At 31.9% G+C, this 18,111-nt stretch overlaps 1 protein-coding gene across 1 annotated transcript in view; it reads left to right on the top strand.

Annotated features, from left to right (window-relative positions):
* Positions 1-8,068: 8,068 nt before the first annotated feature.
* Positions 8,069-18,111, top strand: part of LOC127720392 (uncharacterized) — a 173,104-nt gene continuing 163,061 nt past the window's right edge. Inside the window, exons 1-3 of the mRNA XM_052226981.1 lie at positions 8,069-8,114; positions 9,330-9,407; positions 9,858-9,916. Coding sequence (XP_052082941.1) covers positions 9,341-9,407; positions 9,858-9,916 — 126 coding nt within the window. The 5' untranslated portion in view covers positions 8,069-8,114; positions 9,330-9,340. The remainder of the gene's footprint in view (positions 8,115-9,329; positions 9,408-9,857; positions 9,917-18,111) is intronic.

The raw sequence follows: 18,111 nt of genomic DNA, 5'->3' as shown, positions 1-18,111 counted from the left end.
TAGCATTTACTGACATGCCAGCTCCAGACCTTGATTAAACTGATTGAAAGATTATGTCTTCATCATATGAATATCAGGCACAATCCCTCCTGTTAGGGGTTTAGTATTATACCGTCATAAAATATATGAGAAGAACATAACCCGTGTCATGCCAACAACTGGTTTTAGAATAAATGTGTTAATTCCGATGCAAAGACCCTATAAGTGAATCAATATTAAAGGCAAAATATGCAATCTTTAATGATCTGACAACAGTATCGTAACTATATCCCTTCTTAATAAGTCTGTTTAAAGGTTTTGTGAGCTTTTGAGGTGAATACTGACATTTTTGTGCTTTGTAAAGAATATTACCATAAAAGATTGGAACGTATAAGATGTCTGCATGTTGAGTTATATTTACGAATGATGTCCTTATACCGATGATAAAATTTAGTAAATGTTTTGACTACACATTTATGTACATTTATATGAATTCAAGGCGCAGTTATTGTATATTTATGTATATCATAAGCCGCCTTCCAAAACCATATGTATTTGGTATGTTTGCAAACTACAGCGACCTCTATAACAACCCGGTTGGCGGACGTGAAAGAGAGCATCAATTTATTCGCTATTCACATTCTCCGTAAAGAAATGCGGTTGGATATTGTTTTTAACATATTACATTCTTTTGATTTCCTTAGTTTTCGATTACTGTAAATGTATATATTTTTGATGCGTTTTGATTTAATCTGTGTTAAAAAGGCGATTACCATAACGTAGTAGGTGTTTGCACAATACAATATTAATGATAGGCGTTTGCCATTAACGTAATAGGTGTTTGCACCTAATGTAAAATCTATTTGTACTTAACGTAATAGGTGTTTGCACATAACGTAAAAGATGTTTGCACATAACGTAATAGGTGTTTGCACATAGAGTCATAGGTATTTACAAATAACGTATAAGGTGTTTGCACATAATGTTATAGGCATTTGCACATAAAGTAATAGGTGTTTGCGCATAATGTAATACGTGTTTGCACTTAACGTACCAGTAGATTCACATGACATCTTGAATGTTAACAGAAAGTATCAATTGTTTGGCAAAACGCATATAAGCTATACCATGATATATTATATTTTTCACAGAAGATACATATGTATAATCACAACATAAAGCCATTAAAATATAATATGATGAGGTTTTCATAGAACAAAGATGCATCAAAACAAAACGTTTAGAACATTCAACATAACAATCACATTTGAGACAGGACGCAATTATTAACTGACTTACTTAAAGGAAGAATAGACACAACATAGAGGAAATGTGAAAGAACGTAAAGGTGGTTGATCATAATGTTTAGAGGTATTCACAGAATATACAGTAGTTACAACATAATGTAATGCATATTGCGCATAACAAAGAATAGCAATGACATATCATACAATTGATTGACAAAACAAATAATTAATTTGACATAACACAGGGATGCAGGGTCAGGAAATAAAGGCACTTACACATAACAAAATGATGATATGACAGGACGTAAAGACAAAGCGACAAAACACATTAAACATTTACACTATAAGACAGTTACGGCGTTCCATACACCAAACTAATTGTCGGAAGACCTCGTTTCCTCAAGAACGAGTAAGTATTTCCTTCTCCTTCAGTGGTACACAAAGAATTAAAACTTTCATGAGTTAAGACGTTGTAGGTTTTAGGAATACAGCCTCTAATTCATAGTTATGGGTGCTTTTTATGTTAAATTCTTTCATTTCATGCATTCATAACTATTTTGTTTCAGGTTCAGATAAAGTGACAGTTATTTATTGTCAAAACTATACCTTACCCTGATTTTACTGTAAAATTCAGCATACTTTTAATTGCATATTAGAGTACTCCTGTTTTCTGAAGTTTGGTGGTACAAAAACGGGTTCGTCTGATTGACCGACTGAGTAAATATGCCGTCCTGTTTTAGTTCATATATTCTTTTTTATTATTCAAAACGGGTTCTACAGTGATTAAGCCCATAAGCCTTCAATTGATACCAAAATTACCCACATTTTTTACTTATTGACAAAGAAACAGTTATGCGCAGAACTATTTTGTTTTGAATACGTACTACTTTTTTGTATGTTTCTTCTGACCGGTCCTGGAATAGTGGTAATATACCTATAACAGAATCCAACTTGCTATATTGACTTATGCTTTACTTCATTTCATTCTATGATCTATTTCTAGCAAATAAAAATACACAAAGCTTGTGTCCAAACCCTATTTCACTGAATTCTGCTCAGACCAATCGTACTGGTAGTATCATATGAGTATTACAAACTTTATTTATTGATAATTGTGTCCCCCTTTTTTATGCAAGTTAGATTGGGGTTGTTTTTGGTAAACTCCATCCGTTTATGTAATTATTTTAATCAACAAGAGCAATTCGTGTATTTTCCAACTTGATGACTTGTTAATCTAGTTGAACATTGCATTGCAGGTGAGATTTTTTAATTCTTATATAAGTATAATACCAATTTAAGTAATAAAATGATACAATAAGAACACCAATAAAACATGAAAAGCCACATGACGATTCGACAAAAAGCTATATTTTTACTACCAACCAGGCAGAAAATATATGTTTCATTGATTTTAGCCAAACATAATGCAAAATTTGAAACTTCAGGTAAAGCCTTATTTACATGCGTGTCAAGTGACCAGAAAAGGTTGAAATACCTATTGTACCAGTTGATTAGCTGTTATTTCCCACATACATAATATTTCAGAAAAAAAATATTGATATACATGTAACATGACAACAAACGTGACCAACTTTGATTGTAATGGGTTCATCTATATGTTTCGGAGTTTAGTATGACGTCCATTTTCTCTGAACTAGTACAGATTTTTATTAAGGAGCCAACAGAAGCATGCCTCCGGGTGCTGGATTTGCTCGCTGTGTTGAAGACCCATTGGTGGACTTGGGCTGTTTTCTGCTCTTTGGTCGGGTTGTTGTCTCTTTGACACATTCCCTGTTTCCATTCTCAATTTCATAACTTCTAACATTTGAATTTGTCGTGCTTTTCAGTCATAGGAAAAAAAACACTTATTCTTAATGTTACGGCCAGAAAATCGCCTTTTAATTGTAGCCAACAAAAGACAGAAATCAATAATAAAATTTAACAGGATTTATTATACACAAGTTGTAAAGAAGTATTACACAAAAAGAAATGTCAACTTAACTGTCAACATATATGTCCGATCGTTTGTCTTTTCTTTATTCGGAAATCTTCTCGGGAATCCACGCAGAATATTACCTCCAATAGGTCACAATTTAGTATGATGTAGTTTGTAAATAAAAGAGTCAATCCAACTGCTGAAAATATTTATGTCTATCGATGTCTATGTTTATGTGTATGTCTATGTCTATGTGTATGTTTAAATTATTAATTTTCATTTTTTTTTAAGTCTATCACAATTGATACAAAGTAACTTGACCAGTTTGGAATTTCTTCTGCTACAAATGTAGGGTGTTTCGCAATTTTTGTTGACTGAAAGTCGGCCATTCAAAGTCATAAGTCGAAAGTACACTGACAATGCCGTGACAAAAAAAGGAAGAGAAATTGTATCTGGACACTTGATCTTAATTAAATCAGGGCATTGTTTTTCTAATTTTATATCAAAAGAAAGTCCCCCCCCCCCCCCCCCCCCCAAATAGATCAACATACTAATAGATCAAACAGACATGCATATATAAATATATATTATATAGCGTCATCATATGACCCAGTTCACTTTACGACGAAGTTTTCCTTCTTGATTTTAATAAAAACCATATAAACAAGAAAGACTGTTTCTCATCATAGTTCATACGAAATATCTCTGCTTCCTAATGAAATGCGTTCGTTTATTTGAATGACCACAATTTATTTACCATATTTGCATATCACCTTTAGAAAATCAGAAAACCGTATGACATCATTGATTCTTCCAAAAAAGGGGTTTGGTTTATGTAAGAACACGTTCGGGTTCTAATTGATTTCAATACCTAAAGCGCGGGAGAACCCATGACGATTAGATAATCATCTTAATCTAGTCGCTTAGATTATCATATAGTCGCTGAGTTTTATATAACGACTGGATCGAAGCTGCTGTTGATTCTTCCACAATGACCCGTTTGATATTATATTCAAATGCAGAATATAATAAAACAGGACTCCTTCAATCTGCTTTCCTAGGCTGCTTAGGGATATTGTATAACAGAGGAAATTTTAATAAAGCAGTTTATCAATTTAAAAAAGAAGAACAACATTTGTTTTGTTTTGAAAGATTATAATCTTCAGAGTTTCGACATGAAAACCTACTGCGGTATTATGTTACAGATTTTATTAGAGTGCCATGTTATGTATGAAGGAGATATCACACACATTTATATTTACCCTTATACAATGATATCTTAAGTCATATCAAACGATTCATATTACAATTGGATATGTCATGTTACCACTCTTAACTTAAGTCACTTGATAGTTATGTCTGGAATAGAAGACTATTTCCATAATGTTCTAGCAATTCATAATTTTTGTGCATTCTTATCATTATCTCAAAATGCTCTTGTTCCCTTTCAAAAAATTTCAATTTATATTTAAGTTAATATTCACATCTCATATATCACTTGAAAAAAGTATATACTATTGAAAAGTTAGTCGTTTTACCAGCGTTGATATATAGATATACATCCAAACTCCTTTGTTCTAACAGGGGTGATCTGAGTCGGATCAACCCTACCAGATCACCCTACCTTGAGTTTCTTTGTTCTGCATGCTTTCTTGTGTTCTGTAACATTTTGGCGGGAATGTCGAACACACAATAAAACTTAGAAATATTTATGCAGAATAAAGACAACCTTACAACATTTATGCAGAAAAAATCCACTATCCAGTGTCTATGCGGGGAATCGAACTCAGGGCCTTAAGCATATGAAGCCACGATTCATACCCTACACCAGGACGACTGGATACGAACTGTCGGTTAATTTAGTATATGTAAGAGAATGATAATCCATTTCTTCATGATGAAGTACGAACGAAAGCGAGTACTTATCATGAAGTAAGGGATTGTCATTCTCATACAAACTTAGAATATTGTAAAGTGCTCAAGGCTTAAATGATCTCTTGATTGGTTGCATTCAAGAATTAGTTTCATTGTCAGTGTATTGTTCATAATTGATTATTGACCTTCTTTTTCGGCATGTCATTTATGGATTAGTTTTAGTGATGTCAGGACTTTCTTATCATTTGGGATATATTTTTAAAAAAAAATGCGTTATAGATATTAGATGACACAACAGTACAAAGAAAGGGTAGGAATTGTACATGTTTCCTGATTGTGAGTATGAATGTAAATCATGACTGTAATATTTTAGTGAGGAATAATCCTTTTTTATTCACAGTTTAAATCAATTAATACATTTGACCTACAACTAAATTTTATTTCACAGCCAACATTTTGGTCCGGCTTTTTACATCAAATACTGTTTCATTAATGTCAGAGATATGTTAAAATAAAATGTCTTTAACAGATTTTAATATGTTCAAAACTTAAATTAAATTCCTGCTTTTTTTCTATTTGATCGGACTATTGGAAATAACTATTCTTCTCAACCGCTGATCAAGTAATCGAAGTTTTGGAATGCTAAAGGTTATTTTTTTATTTAAAAGCTTTTTTTTTCTTTTTTTGCATTGCTTTGATATTGTTTAATTTTTTAGTAATTTGAAGTTATTAATAATTAATATTTTCATAATAACATTCACGGTACCAATTTTACTGCACCAGTAAACTTCAACTTATTTTGAGTTTTTTGTTTGTTTCACAATTAAACTCTTAGTCAGTTTTAATCACTGTGTGATAAATCCTTTCAATCTGATAAATGTGCTTCGGGGGAGTTGCAACTCATTTATAGAAACTTTTTTTTATTTAAACTGTAAATAGACCCAAATAATAGGATAACCCCCCACTAAGAACATGATTTACATTCATTCTTCACAATTCAGAGGCATCAAATCCTGCAATTTCATTGGTCGAGAGCACTTTGCTTTATTCTAAACACATTTAAACATTGTATCCGGGGCTCGTAAAGGGTATATACTATATAGTAATATATCAAGTATATTATAATTATTTTATGACATTCTGAACTAGATGTTATGAAGCGTATATGTTTTTTCATATAGTCTAGAAAAACTTGGATGTAAAATATTTATCCCACTCGAACTTGGTGTGTCACAATGTGTCAGTGTAAGATCAACCTCTGGCCTCCGGCCATCGGGGCGATTTTACACTGACACACCGCGTCCTCATGGAATAACTTTTGCAGATATATGAACAGTGTAATAGATATTTGTTATGCTAAATCTGAGTTTATATAGAACTTATCTCATCTAGGAAAGTGCTTTGTATGCAAAACAATGATAGTGTTATTTTCATTTTGCAAGCATAGGGTCAATGTCACAGATGTTAGACTACTAGTCTCGGATGTCATTATCAGGTCAGTTATTCAATACTGACATGATTCATAACAAATCCTTCTAAAATTCTCCGTTGATACATCCAGAAATTTTAAGGAAACTAAGGTTCCAACTCCCTCACCTATAGTTGACCTTCGAATGATTTGGCTATTACTTTCAGATCACTTTGGTCGTATAGCTCTTCATAAGCCAGGTTCGGAATTTATCCATCTGGCTTTCATATTTTTGCTTTTGGCTTTTAGCAATCCTGATGAAGGTTGAACCACGTTAAATGTAATTTGAGAAACTGTTTCTACTATTAATTTTGAAGGTTCGGTCAATTTTTATTTCCATCTTTTTCTCAGATGACGACAGATATGTACCAGTTGTCGTAACAACAATCCCGTCCTCTTTTTCTCAAAATCCCTGATTTAGGTCTAGCCAACAATTTCTACTCACATGAGCAACATAAATAACGGATACCTCCCGTGGAGCAGGATCTTTTTCCTTTTCAGAGATTACCCTGGTTTTAGATGTAGCTCAGTCATTAATTTTCTATGTTATGTTTTGTAGACTGTTTTGTTTGTCTTTTTGGTCGTTTTTCGATTAAAGTGTTTTCAGTTTATCTTTGACGTATGAGTTTGAATATCCTTTTAGTGTCTTTCACCTCTAATGATGAAAAAATGAAATCAAGTGTTCTCCCATTTGTTAAACAGATATTAGGGGTGATGCATATAGACGTAACCTAAAAAAAGAAACATAATTAGTTTAAATTGTTCGTAATTTAGACCTAGAAAAAGGGATGTCAAATCCGTTTCAATTTGAGTTTTATGAAAATGATTTTAATGTACAATGACAAAAAATGAAGGGAATATCTGTTAGATACATAAAAACCGAGAATTTTTTGTTGTTGTTCAATAGTTTTGTGTTAACTTAGAATGGTTCTCGTCTTTTTTTGTTAGCGTAAAATCTACCATGGTCAAATTAAATACATAATAATGGTAAATAATCGCTGTGTTTCCTACAGCAATCGAAGAAAATGCCAAGGAGTGGTTTTCAAGCAATTTTCTTATAAAACAAAAATAACTAATAATGTCCATACAATGGGAAACAGAAGTCTGTTTAATTTTTATTAAAACAATACAAGTCTCTTATTTATAACGAAATAAATAAAGTGCATATTTAACCATATTGTTAATGATTCAGAGCGATATTTCGTAGTAACTACATGTATTATGACATAATGCCAACTATGTCTGTTGTAAAAATAAAAAAAGAATTTTTTAAGTAAGCATAATCCACGATTTAACAGAAATATTACATGGTGACATTAAAGTTTATGATGTCATGAAAAATATGTCTGTTGTATGAAGAAACACTGTGTTATTGAACCTTGGTACATATATTAATATATGCATAATCCGCAATTTCGTAGTACTACGACATCGTCGTGACATTTAAAGTTTTTAACTATAACTAACGAATTCATCATTTGTGGTTCAGTTACAAATTTCCTTTTGTGCATGTCAATCATAAACAAAATAATTGATACCGTATAAAAGAACGATTTTGTAGCAGTGAAACAGTATTCACAAGAAATCCTTCGAATAACTTCAAAGAAAGGTAAGGCTTATGGGTAACTATCAGTTATAAATAAATATGATAAATAAACAAAACAATAATACAATAGTGACAAAGATAGCAGGAAATACGTTAGAATTTATGAAGTTTAACGCGTAAGGATAATATGATACTTCTAATGAAGAATATGCTCCCTTGGAAAAACGAAACAGTTTAAATTACTTATATGCAGAATAGCATAGTGAAAGTTGTGCATTGTTTATATTTCTGAAATAGAATAGTAAGACACAAGTAATATAACAAAAAACTGCTTCAAAGTGTATGATACTAAAACAAACCTCTTTTACTCCGTTTTCAAATCATCTATCGGAAGTAATTTTTTGAGATAATTAAAATCAATTTAAGTGATTGAAGTTTGAGATATATAATGTGCTTCATTTCCTTTTTTTATTTGTTAATTCGTAAAACAATTTCTATCATATTTTTTCGAATTTGTAATTTCAAACCAATGTCATATTGAATTATTAATTGAACCATATATTTCATGATTGATTGCTCCAATTCCTTGTCTAGAATTTGCTTTACTCTATTTTTTTTGGTATGATCAGCTCTTTTTTTTTACAAGGCCAATATTAAATCATGGATTTTCAAATATTTTAGGTTTGAGTATCACTGAAAATCTATTATTTGCCGAAAAGCAAATCTGGCTGATAAATATTGATAGCATCTATGCTATTTTTTGAGACATTTTAATTTTCAAAGATATCCGTAAAAACCATGAAAATCGAAATATAGGCCCCCTCCCAAATTTTGCCTATTGAGACTTCTGTTTTTAGAATGAATTTTAGAAGAGCTGTCTTTAAATACTTTAAATGTCTAATTACATGTACAGCTTTGGTTTATGACATTCATTAATAAAAAGAAGTAAACTAGTGTGAATAAAATAATAAGAGGGCATTGCTTTAGAAAAATAATTTAACAATGATTAATGATAAATATTCATATACTTAAAAAATATAGAAGTGATTATTTTTAGAAGACTCAGTGGTACATGTATATAAACAACCTCTCAATGCTAAAATTGGACTTATAAAGTTCGTACACGTTATGACCTGACATTTTTTCCTTCAATGCATTTTCAGTTTTAGAGGTTGACAGGTATGAACATGTAAATATTAATGTAAATATTTTGTTAACTGATTCGTATTTAATGTGTCTGTTATGATTTAAAAATAACGTTTATCCTGTTAATTTTAGAATTTTTAGACATGTTAGAGATGATGAGATTCCAGACCATATTCTTATCGATGGCAGTGACCACAATGATAGTAGCCGGTAAGAAAAATATTCGATTTAATTTTTACGAGATTTATGGGCTGTTTTAACGAAAGTGTTTCCGATGTTGAGATATATACTTCACTGCAGAAAATCTTAAAAATATATATAATTGAAGTACATAAGAAAGAATATTACCAACATCTACATATTTGTGGGAGTTATAATGTAAAAGTTTGAAACAAATGCTTTTGATTTTTGATTTGTTTCACATTTGGTCATGTAAGGTCATTTATAGCTTACTATGTTGTAATTCCATTGATTAGAACTCAAACCGTAAGGACCCTGTATGTGCTTACATCATCCTTTGGTGTATGGTGAATACTTGTCTTATTGGCATTAACTTCATATATCCTGATATTCATATGTAGGTAGTAGTTAACCTGTATTGTATTTTGTATTACTTCATGTGTGAAGATTGTAAAACTGATTCGATATTTAATTTTACAGCCTACTCACCAACAGAAAAGCATGCATTAGACATACATGGAGTGAAGAAGATTTTACAGGTCAAAAAAACAGTTGAAAGAGACATAGACGGGCGTCGTGGAGTCGGATCCCTTTCTGTACTAGATGTTATTGATGCAAATAGACGAGCAGGATCAAGAGCAGTTGGAACATCTCTTGGAATAGGCAGTACAAGATTATCTGGGGGTTCTGTTGGAAGCAGGGCATCTGTTTCTGAAATCATTAGAGGCTCCTCAGCTAGTATGTCACGTGCTTTATCTGACGATGACAGTATCAGTAACTGTCATTATGGGTGTGGAGGAGATAAATTATGTCCTTCAGGACATAAATGTATTCACAATGGTTGTAGCAGCTACTGCGTCGAAATTTCATCTGGAAGTATAATTGGTGCATCTGGATTGTCGGACTCTATAAGAAGGGACATTATTAGAAGTTTATCATCTGGCTTGACCAGAGTTTCAAGTAATGATGGTCATTTATCCGCTGGCGGCAGAATTGGTTCATCTGGTCTGGCTAGAAATTTGGGCCTATCTAGCAATTCTCATTTGGAAACAATAGGTAGTAGCCGTGTAATGTCTGGTCATACAGGTTCTGATATTCTTGACGTAACCAACCTTAGAAGACGTGGACTTGATGTATTAGACACAGTTTCTTTAAGACGTGGTGGATCAGTACGCACTTCTGGTTTAGGAGTCGTTTCACAGTCAGTACTAAATGGGAAAATTGGTTGTAAAAAAGACTGTCTAGCTGATAGAGATTGTCCAACCAACAAATACTGTGCAACTGTTAATTGTCACATGATTTGTCAAAGAAGGCCGTCTAATGGATACACACGATGAACATGATAAGACTGAAATCCACACACACAGTATTATTTTTAAATAAAAGGAAATGTTGAATACAGTTTGCGGTTTTCTTATATATGTTGTATTTTTCATCCATTTAAGATATATTTAAAAATGAAAATAAAACAGACTTATTATAGACGTCAATGAGACAGGTACCAATCATCACAATAAAACATGCAAAAGAGTCTTATTACTGAACTAGTACATATTTTTGTTTAGGGGCCAGCTGAAGCACGCCTCCGGGTGCGGGATTTTTCTCGCTGTATTGAAGACCCATTGGTGGCTGTTTTCTGCTCTTTGGTCGGGTTGTTGTTCACACATATGTCAAAATTTTCTGTGAGTTCTGGTTATATTTCTCTATAGAAGATGTAACCAGGTATGGTGCTAAAGCATTGACAAAATTAGTCGAGTAAGTCTAAAGCCGTTTAAAAAAAATCTCATTAATGAAACGGATTTCTCGATATTGCAAAAGTGTTTTTTGCCAATGGGAGGAAACACGACCAAAATCACAACTACACATATTTTGTATAATTTGAAAGAAAAGTGGTATTGTGTTGCATATATATACTGGACGTTCAACAATACAAACAAACTCGAAAAAAAATGTCTTAACTCTCAAGCGTTTTCTGTCATTAGATGAATGTTATTTTCCTCGACATAACTTATTTCAATACGAGAAACACTTAAGAACCACATCAACAAACGAGAACCACTAAAACAGGTTCCTGACTAAGGACAGGTGCAAACAAATGCAGCTGGTTTAAACGTTTTAACAGGCGCCAACCTTCACCCTAACCTGAAATAGTAGTGTAACATTACAATATAGAAAGACACACTATAAAATATCAATTGAAATAGCTTAACTCAATCAAAAAGACAATTAACAAAAAATAAGTAAACATACACTGAACGAATAAATTTGATCTATGACACAATGTCAAAAAGACAACTATAACCTTGGACAAAATGACGTTAAATAAAATAACGTAAACAGGTAAATTTAAATATGATAATTTTGTAGTTAGGAGTACGGAGATATTTTTTACAAAAAAAGATAAATTTGCTGTTCAACGTACGAGAACAGCAGTGAAAAGTTATCGTCATACTAAATACTTATCAAAGGTGGTAAATATTAAAGATAGTTTGTAACAGGTCAAATTAACACGACAGTACGATTTCAGAGTACTCGCAAATACTGAAAGCTAGTTAAAAGCCAAAATCAATCAATAATAAAAAATCGTGCATCAGAGACTAAAATCAACTAAAACACATCCCAGGGATTTAGTGTTTTAACGCCAAAGACAGTCAAAGAAGACATGACAATGCCAAAATAAAAGTATCGACAGGCAGTAGGATAGTTTGGATTTAACCTTATAATAATTATGTATAATGTTATATATAGATAAAGCAATCTCTATATAGAAAATGAACGTGAATGTGTATTTATACATCCAAATGACCATTCGAAAAGAATACAAATTTAGTTATGTTTTAATTTGTTGATTACAAAATCGATATTTGTGCCAATGTAAACAATATTCAAAGATCTTATTACAACATTAATAAGATAACCTTTACTAATAATTTTATTTAAAGGTTCGATGAGTTTACACGGATCACATGGTGATTTCCGCGCTTTTAGTACAATATTATCGTAAAATTTAGGATGTGAAATAACGTTTTCAATAAGTTTTCTACATGTACAGCCACATTTACTAATCAGATCTTTGTATCTATGAAAGAATTTAGTAAAAGTGTTAAGTAATTTATGGTAATGAAATCACTGACTGAATAATTTACCAGTGATGCATTGATTATGTTCGTTAAAATCTATGACATCACTACACACACGGGCATAACGAACGAGTTGGGATATATAAACACCGTTGATGGAGCCAAAAGAACATCGCAGTCTAAAAAAGGAAAATTAATCATAGGGAATGAAAAGTCGTCTCTTTTGTCGTAAATTTTAGTATGGAGTTTCCCTTTAGAAATTGAAATGTCTAAATCTACTGCTGTTTATGTTAGATTTATTCAAAGTAAGTTCCTTTGGGTAAATTTCGGTAGTATATTTAGAGACCTCTGGATTATTTAACGAAAAATATCACAAAAATAACGGTATGTATTGTTTAATGTGTCACAAAAATGTAATAATGACGTGCCTTTACTGAGTTTGGTCATAAATTTAGATTCATAGCAATACAGGAATAAAATCTGCTATTGAAGGGGCGCAATTAGTGCCCATAGGAATACCTACTACCTGTCAATACACTTTATCGCCGAAACGTATATATATGTTGTCCAGGAGAAAAGTTAAAAATTCAATCATATCTTCACATTTCCAGTAAGTGTATCTAGCATACTCATTTTGTGCTTACTGTTTGAAATGGATAAAACGGGAAAAAGCTGACAAACAATCTTTGGACTCTTTTTTTAATTCAGTAATGAAGATAGTTGATATACGTATACGACATTTAAAAGAACATTTTACTTTTAACAACAACCATAAAAATCCTATCTCTCGTATCAAACATAAACTAAAAGAACTAGCCAAGGAATTTGTTTTTGTCCCGGGTGATAAAGCTGCTAATAATATCATTATAGTTTGACGTAAATTTTACATTGAGGTTCTGCAAAAGGAAATCACGAATTCACCAACATTCCAACTGACTTCATTTTCAAAAAACGATATCTGTAACAAACATAAACTATAAGCTACTTCTTTACAAGCAGAACCAACTACAATGAAAGTCCCAACTATGTACTGGCTTCCGAAGCTACACAAATCACCTTACAAATATAGATTTATTTCGTCTTCAAGTCATTGTTCCACTACTAAATTGTCTATTCTACTTACTAGTACACTTGGTACAATCAAAAACCTGATAATAAATTGTTCAAATAAGGCCTTTGAAAATAGTGGAATTAACTATTTTTGGAGTGTCAAAAACTCGATGGAAGTACTTGATAAATTGCATGCATATATTAGTGATTTTGAATCTGTTCAAAGTTTTGATTTTTCTACCCTATATACCACTTTGCCTCATATTCTTATTAAGAAAAATTCACACACCTATTTAAATGGGCATTTAAAAAGTCGGAATGCGAATACATATGTTCAAACTCTTTTAGGTCATTTTTTAGTAGCAACAAACAAAAGAGCTATGTCAATTGGACATGCTTTGATACTATATCTGCCCTTGAATTTTTACTTGATAACATTTTTGTTCGCTTTGGAGATTCCGTATATCGTCAAGTTATCGGAATTCCAATGGGGACTAACTGTGCACCACTTATTGCGGACCTGTTTTTGTATTGTTATGAGTTACAATTATGACTAAAATCAGCAAAGACCCATCGAAACAACGTCTGATACAAAAACTTAACAATACTTTTAGATATTTGGATGATATATTGGCTCTCAATAATGACAACTTCAGTATGTATACTAAAGAAATTTATCCTGTTGAACTTACTTTGAATAAAGCTAATACTAACAATGACCACTCCCCTTTCCTCGATCTTGATATCTATATCATTAACGGGAAGCTTAATACAAAAAATTATGATAAAAGAGATGATTTTTCATTTCCTATCGTTAATTATCCATTTTTAGATGGTGACGTTCCCTTGTCACCATCTTATGGTGTTTACATATCCCAACTTGTACGATTCGCTCGTGTATGTAACAACGTATTAAATTTTAGCGAGAGAAATTTATATATTACTGAAAAATTATTACACCAGGGTTTTCGATATCATAAACTAGTCAAAACATTTACTAAATTTTATCATCGGTATAAGGACATCATTCGTAGATATAACTCAACATGCAGACATCTTATACGTTCGGCTATTTCACATCCAATCTTTTATGGTAATATTCTTTACAAAGCACAAAAATGTCAGTATTCACCTCAAAAACTAACAAAACCTTTAAACAGACTTATTAAGAAGGAATATAGTTACGATACTGTTGTCAGATCATTAAAGATTGCATATTTTGCCTTTAATATTGATTCACTTATAGGGCCTTGCATCGGAATTAAACATATCTATTCTAAAACCAGTTGTTGGCATGACACGGGTTATGTTCTTCTCATATATTTTATGACGGTATAATACTAAACCCCTAACAGGAGGGATTGTGCCTGATATTCATATGATGAAGACATAATCTTTCAATCAGTTTACTTGAGGTCTGGAGCTGGCATGTCAGTAACTGCTAGTAGTCTGTTGTTATTTATGTATTATTGTCATTTTGTTTATTTTCTTTTGTTTCCTATTCTGACATCGGCCTCGGACTTCTCTTAAACTGAGTTTTACTGTGCGTACTGTTGTACGTTTGTTTTTTCTACATTGGCTAGAGGTATAGGGGGAGGGTTGAGATCTCAAAAAACATGTTTAACCCCGCCGCATTTTTGCGCCTGTCCCAAGTCAGGAGCCTCTGGCCTTTGTTAGTTTTGTATCATTTTGAATTTTAGTTTCTTGTGTATAATTTGGAGTTTAGTATGACGTCCATTATCACTGAACTAGTATACTTAATTGTTTAGGAGCCAGCTGAAGGACGCCTCCGGGTGCGGGAGTTTCTTGCTGCATTGAAGACCCATTGGCAGTGATTTGCTTGTTTACAATTTGACTCTCTTTGGAGCGTACGGACCTGAATGTAGAAGAATTGATAATTTTGTTTTGGAGAACTTCCATGTAGTATATGCGCCACACCACCACTACATTATTGGCTGCTTTGTCTGCCGGTACGAACGCAAACAACTTTGCGAGTACTTGGAGTTTAGTTTTTATTCTAGAAAAGGGTATATCATAAACCCTATCATTAATTTCAATATAGTTTTCAAAATGAGATATACGAATATCAAGTTTTCATAATTTTATTCAAATAACTGTCCAGAGATTTTTTATCAGATTTTTCACGATTACACCAATTTTTACAGTAGGCACACAGAACGTCTGTTATGACCTGACGACACTGTTTCCAGATGTAGGACGATATTTAGGTCCTTTCTTAAGAAAGATTTTAACCTCACGGTCTTCTACGCTGTTGAGGTCTCCTATAATGACATGAAAATAGGGAACATATTTTAAACTAGATGTTTCACAGTCGAAAGTGGAAGGAGCATTATTTTCTATATTGACGTCTGATGGTACTGACGTATAATTAAAAATCAAACTTCTGCTGGTTTTTTTTTGTACGAATACGAAATAATAGGTGGTTCTGTATTATCAAAATATGGAGGTATTTGGCTATGGATGGTAGAGTTATTGAATATACTAGATAAGTTAATAAAATCAATACCTCTATTCATATATTTTAATGTAAGAAAATGCCGTTTATGATTTTCAGGTTTATCGATACTAGGAAACAGCCTGTGATGACAAAAGGCTGTAATAATACGGGTGTATTCATACAACAGACTAAAACTAATCTGCTAGTAATAAAGGGAAATAATTTACATTATGATCAGCAAAATTTTGTTCTGTAAACTATCCACTCCCTTCATATTGACATTCTATAAGAAATTTGATCTAAATATCATTTCCATGATTATTAAAATATTATCATCAGTTTTTAAAAGAACACTTCTATTTCTAAGATGATTAAAATTTTGAAAAACACTGTTGAAATATGGGTCACATTCAAAGTTGTATAAATCATGGATTCCTCTTTAATTTATTAGGGTATCACCAGCCTAGTAGTCTATGTTCAAATGAATTATCAGTCATATACTATAAATTAACTGTTTGCAAAAATTTGAATTGTTCAAAATACTAAGGATGTTCTACCCCCGAGGATTAGATAACTTATAAGCAGTATTTGGCAAAACCTCTAGAAATGCTCTTTAACTTCTTACTTAATTTCGCATTTCAATTTTTTTTATTCGAGCTTCTTGTTTAGTCTTCTCTAGACAAAACTTGACTAGGCGTACACAATCATCAGCCGTACATCTTTGATTAAATTTTAGTTTACAATGACTGATTATAAATTATTTCCCTTCAATACCAGCAGATCACTAATTGTTATAGAAAAAAATATCCAAATGTCAATTACACAAAAACTTCCTGTTAGAAACAAAGTAATAAATCATTGACTTACCAAACTAATTATTCATAAAATGTCATTAGGATAGACGTATTCATGTCAAAGTCATACCTTTATAAACCAGTGCCTTATATCATAATAGGTGATTATTTCATTTCAATTTCATTACACAGACATTAAATAACTTAAGTTGGATGGGAAGCATTATTTCTATATCATAGCACTCACTTCTTACTAACAACCTCTCACTGAAGAAAGATACTTTACCAAATGATCAATTTTTGGAGATGAATTCAAACTGCAATTTGGTCAAGTATTTGCGCAATTGGTATTGTGATTGGTCAAAGCTTTCATAATAAAAACAATAAAAGAGTATCAAAAACGAAGAAATACAGACAATAAAAGACAACAAAACAAATTTAGACAACAACACAAACAATCTTGAATAAACAAATTGCATATGAAAAAAAATGCACCAATATGGAACGCCGTAACTGTCGTATAGTGTAAATATTTAATGTGTTTTGTCGCTTTGTCTTTACGTCCTGTCATTTCATCTTTATATTATGTGTAAATGCCTTTATTTCTTGACACTGCATCTCTGTGTTATGTTAAAATAACTATTTGTTTTGTCAAACAATTGTATGATATGTCATTGCTATTCTTTGTTGTGTGCAATATGCTTTGTTGTGTGCAATATGCTTTGTTGTGTGCAATATGCATTACATTATGTTGTAACTACTGTATATTCTGTGAATACCTCTAAACTTTATGATCAACCACCTTTACGTTCTTTCACATTTCCTCTATGTTGTGTCTATTCTTCCTTTAAGTAAGTCAGTTAATAATTGCGTCCTGTCTCAAATGTGATTGTTATGTTGAATATGCTAAACGTTTTGTTTTGATACATCTTTGTTCTATGAAAAACTCATCATATTATATCTTAATGGCTTTATGTTGTGTTTATACATATGTATCTTCTGTGAAAAATATAATATAAAATGGTAAAGCTTATATGCGTTTTGCCAAATAATTGATACATTAAATTCAAGATGTCATGTGAATCTACTGGTACGTTATGTGCAAACACGTATTACATTATGCGCAAACACCTATTACTTTATGTGCAAATGCCTATTACATTTTGTGCAAACACCTACTACGTTAATGGCAAACGCCTATTATGTTATGTGCAAACACCTATTACGTCATGGTAAACTCCTTTTTGACACAGATTAAAACAAAACGAATCAAAGATATATACATTTACAGTAATCGAAAATTAAGAAAATCAAAAGAATGTCACATGTTAAAGACAAAATCCAACCGCATT

This window comes from Mytilus californianus, unplaced genomic scaffold (assembly GCF_021869535.1).
Source record: "Mytilus californianus isolate M0D057914Y unplaced genomic scaffold, xbMytCali1.0.p SCAF_1, whole genome shotgun sequence".
In the NCBI taxonomy this organism is placed as follows: Eukaryota; Metazoa; Mollusca; class Bivalvia; order Mytilida; family Mytilidae; genus Mytilus; species Mytilus californianus.
This window is presented reverse-complemented; position numbering and strand designations above follow the sequence as displayed.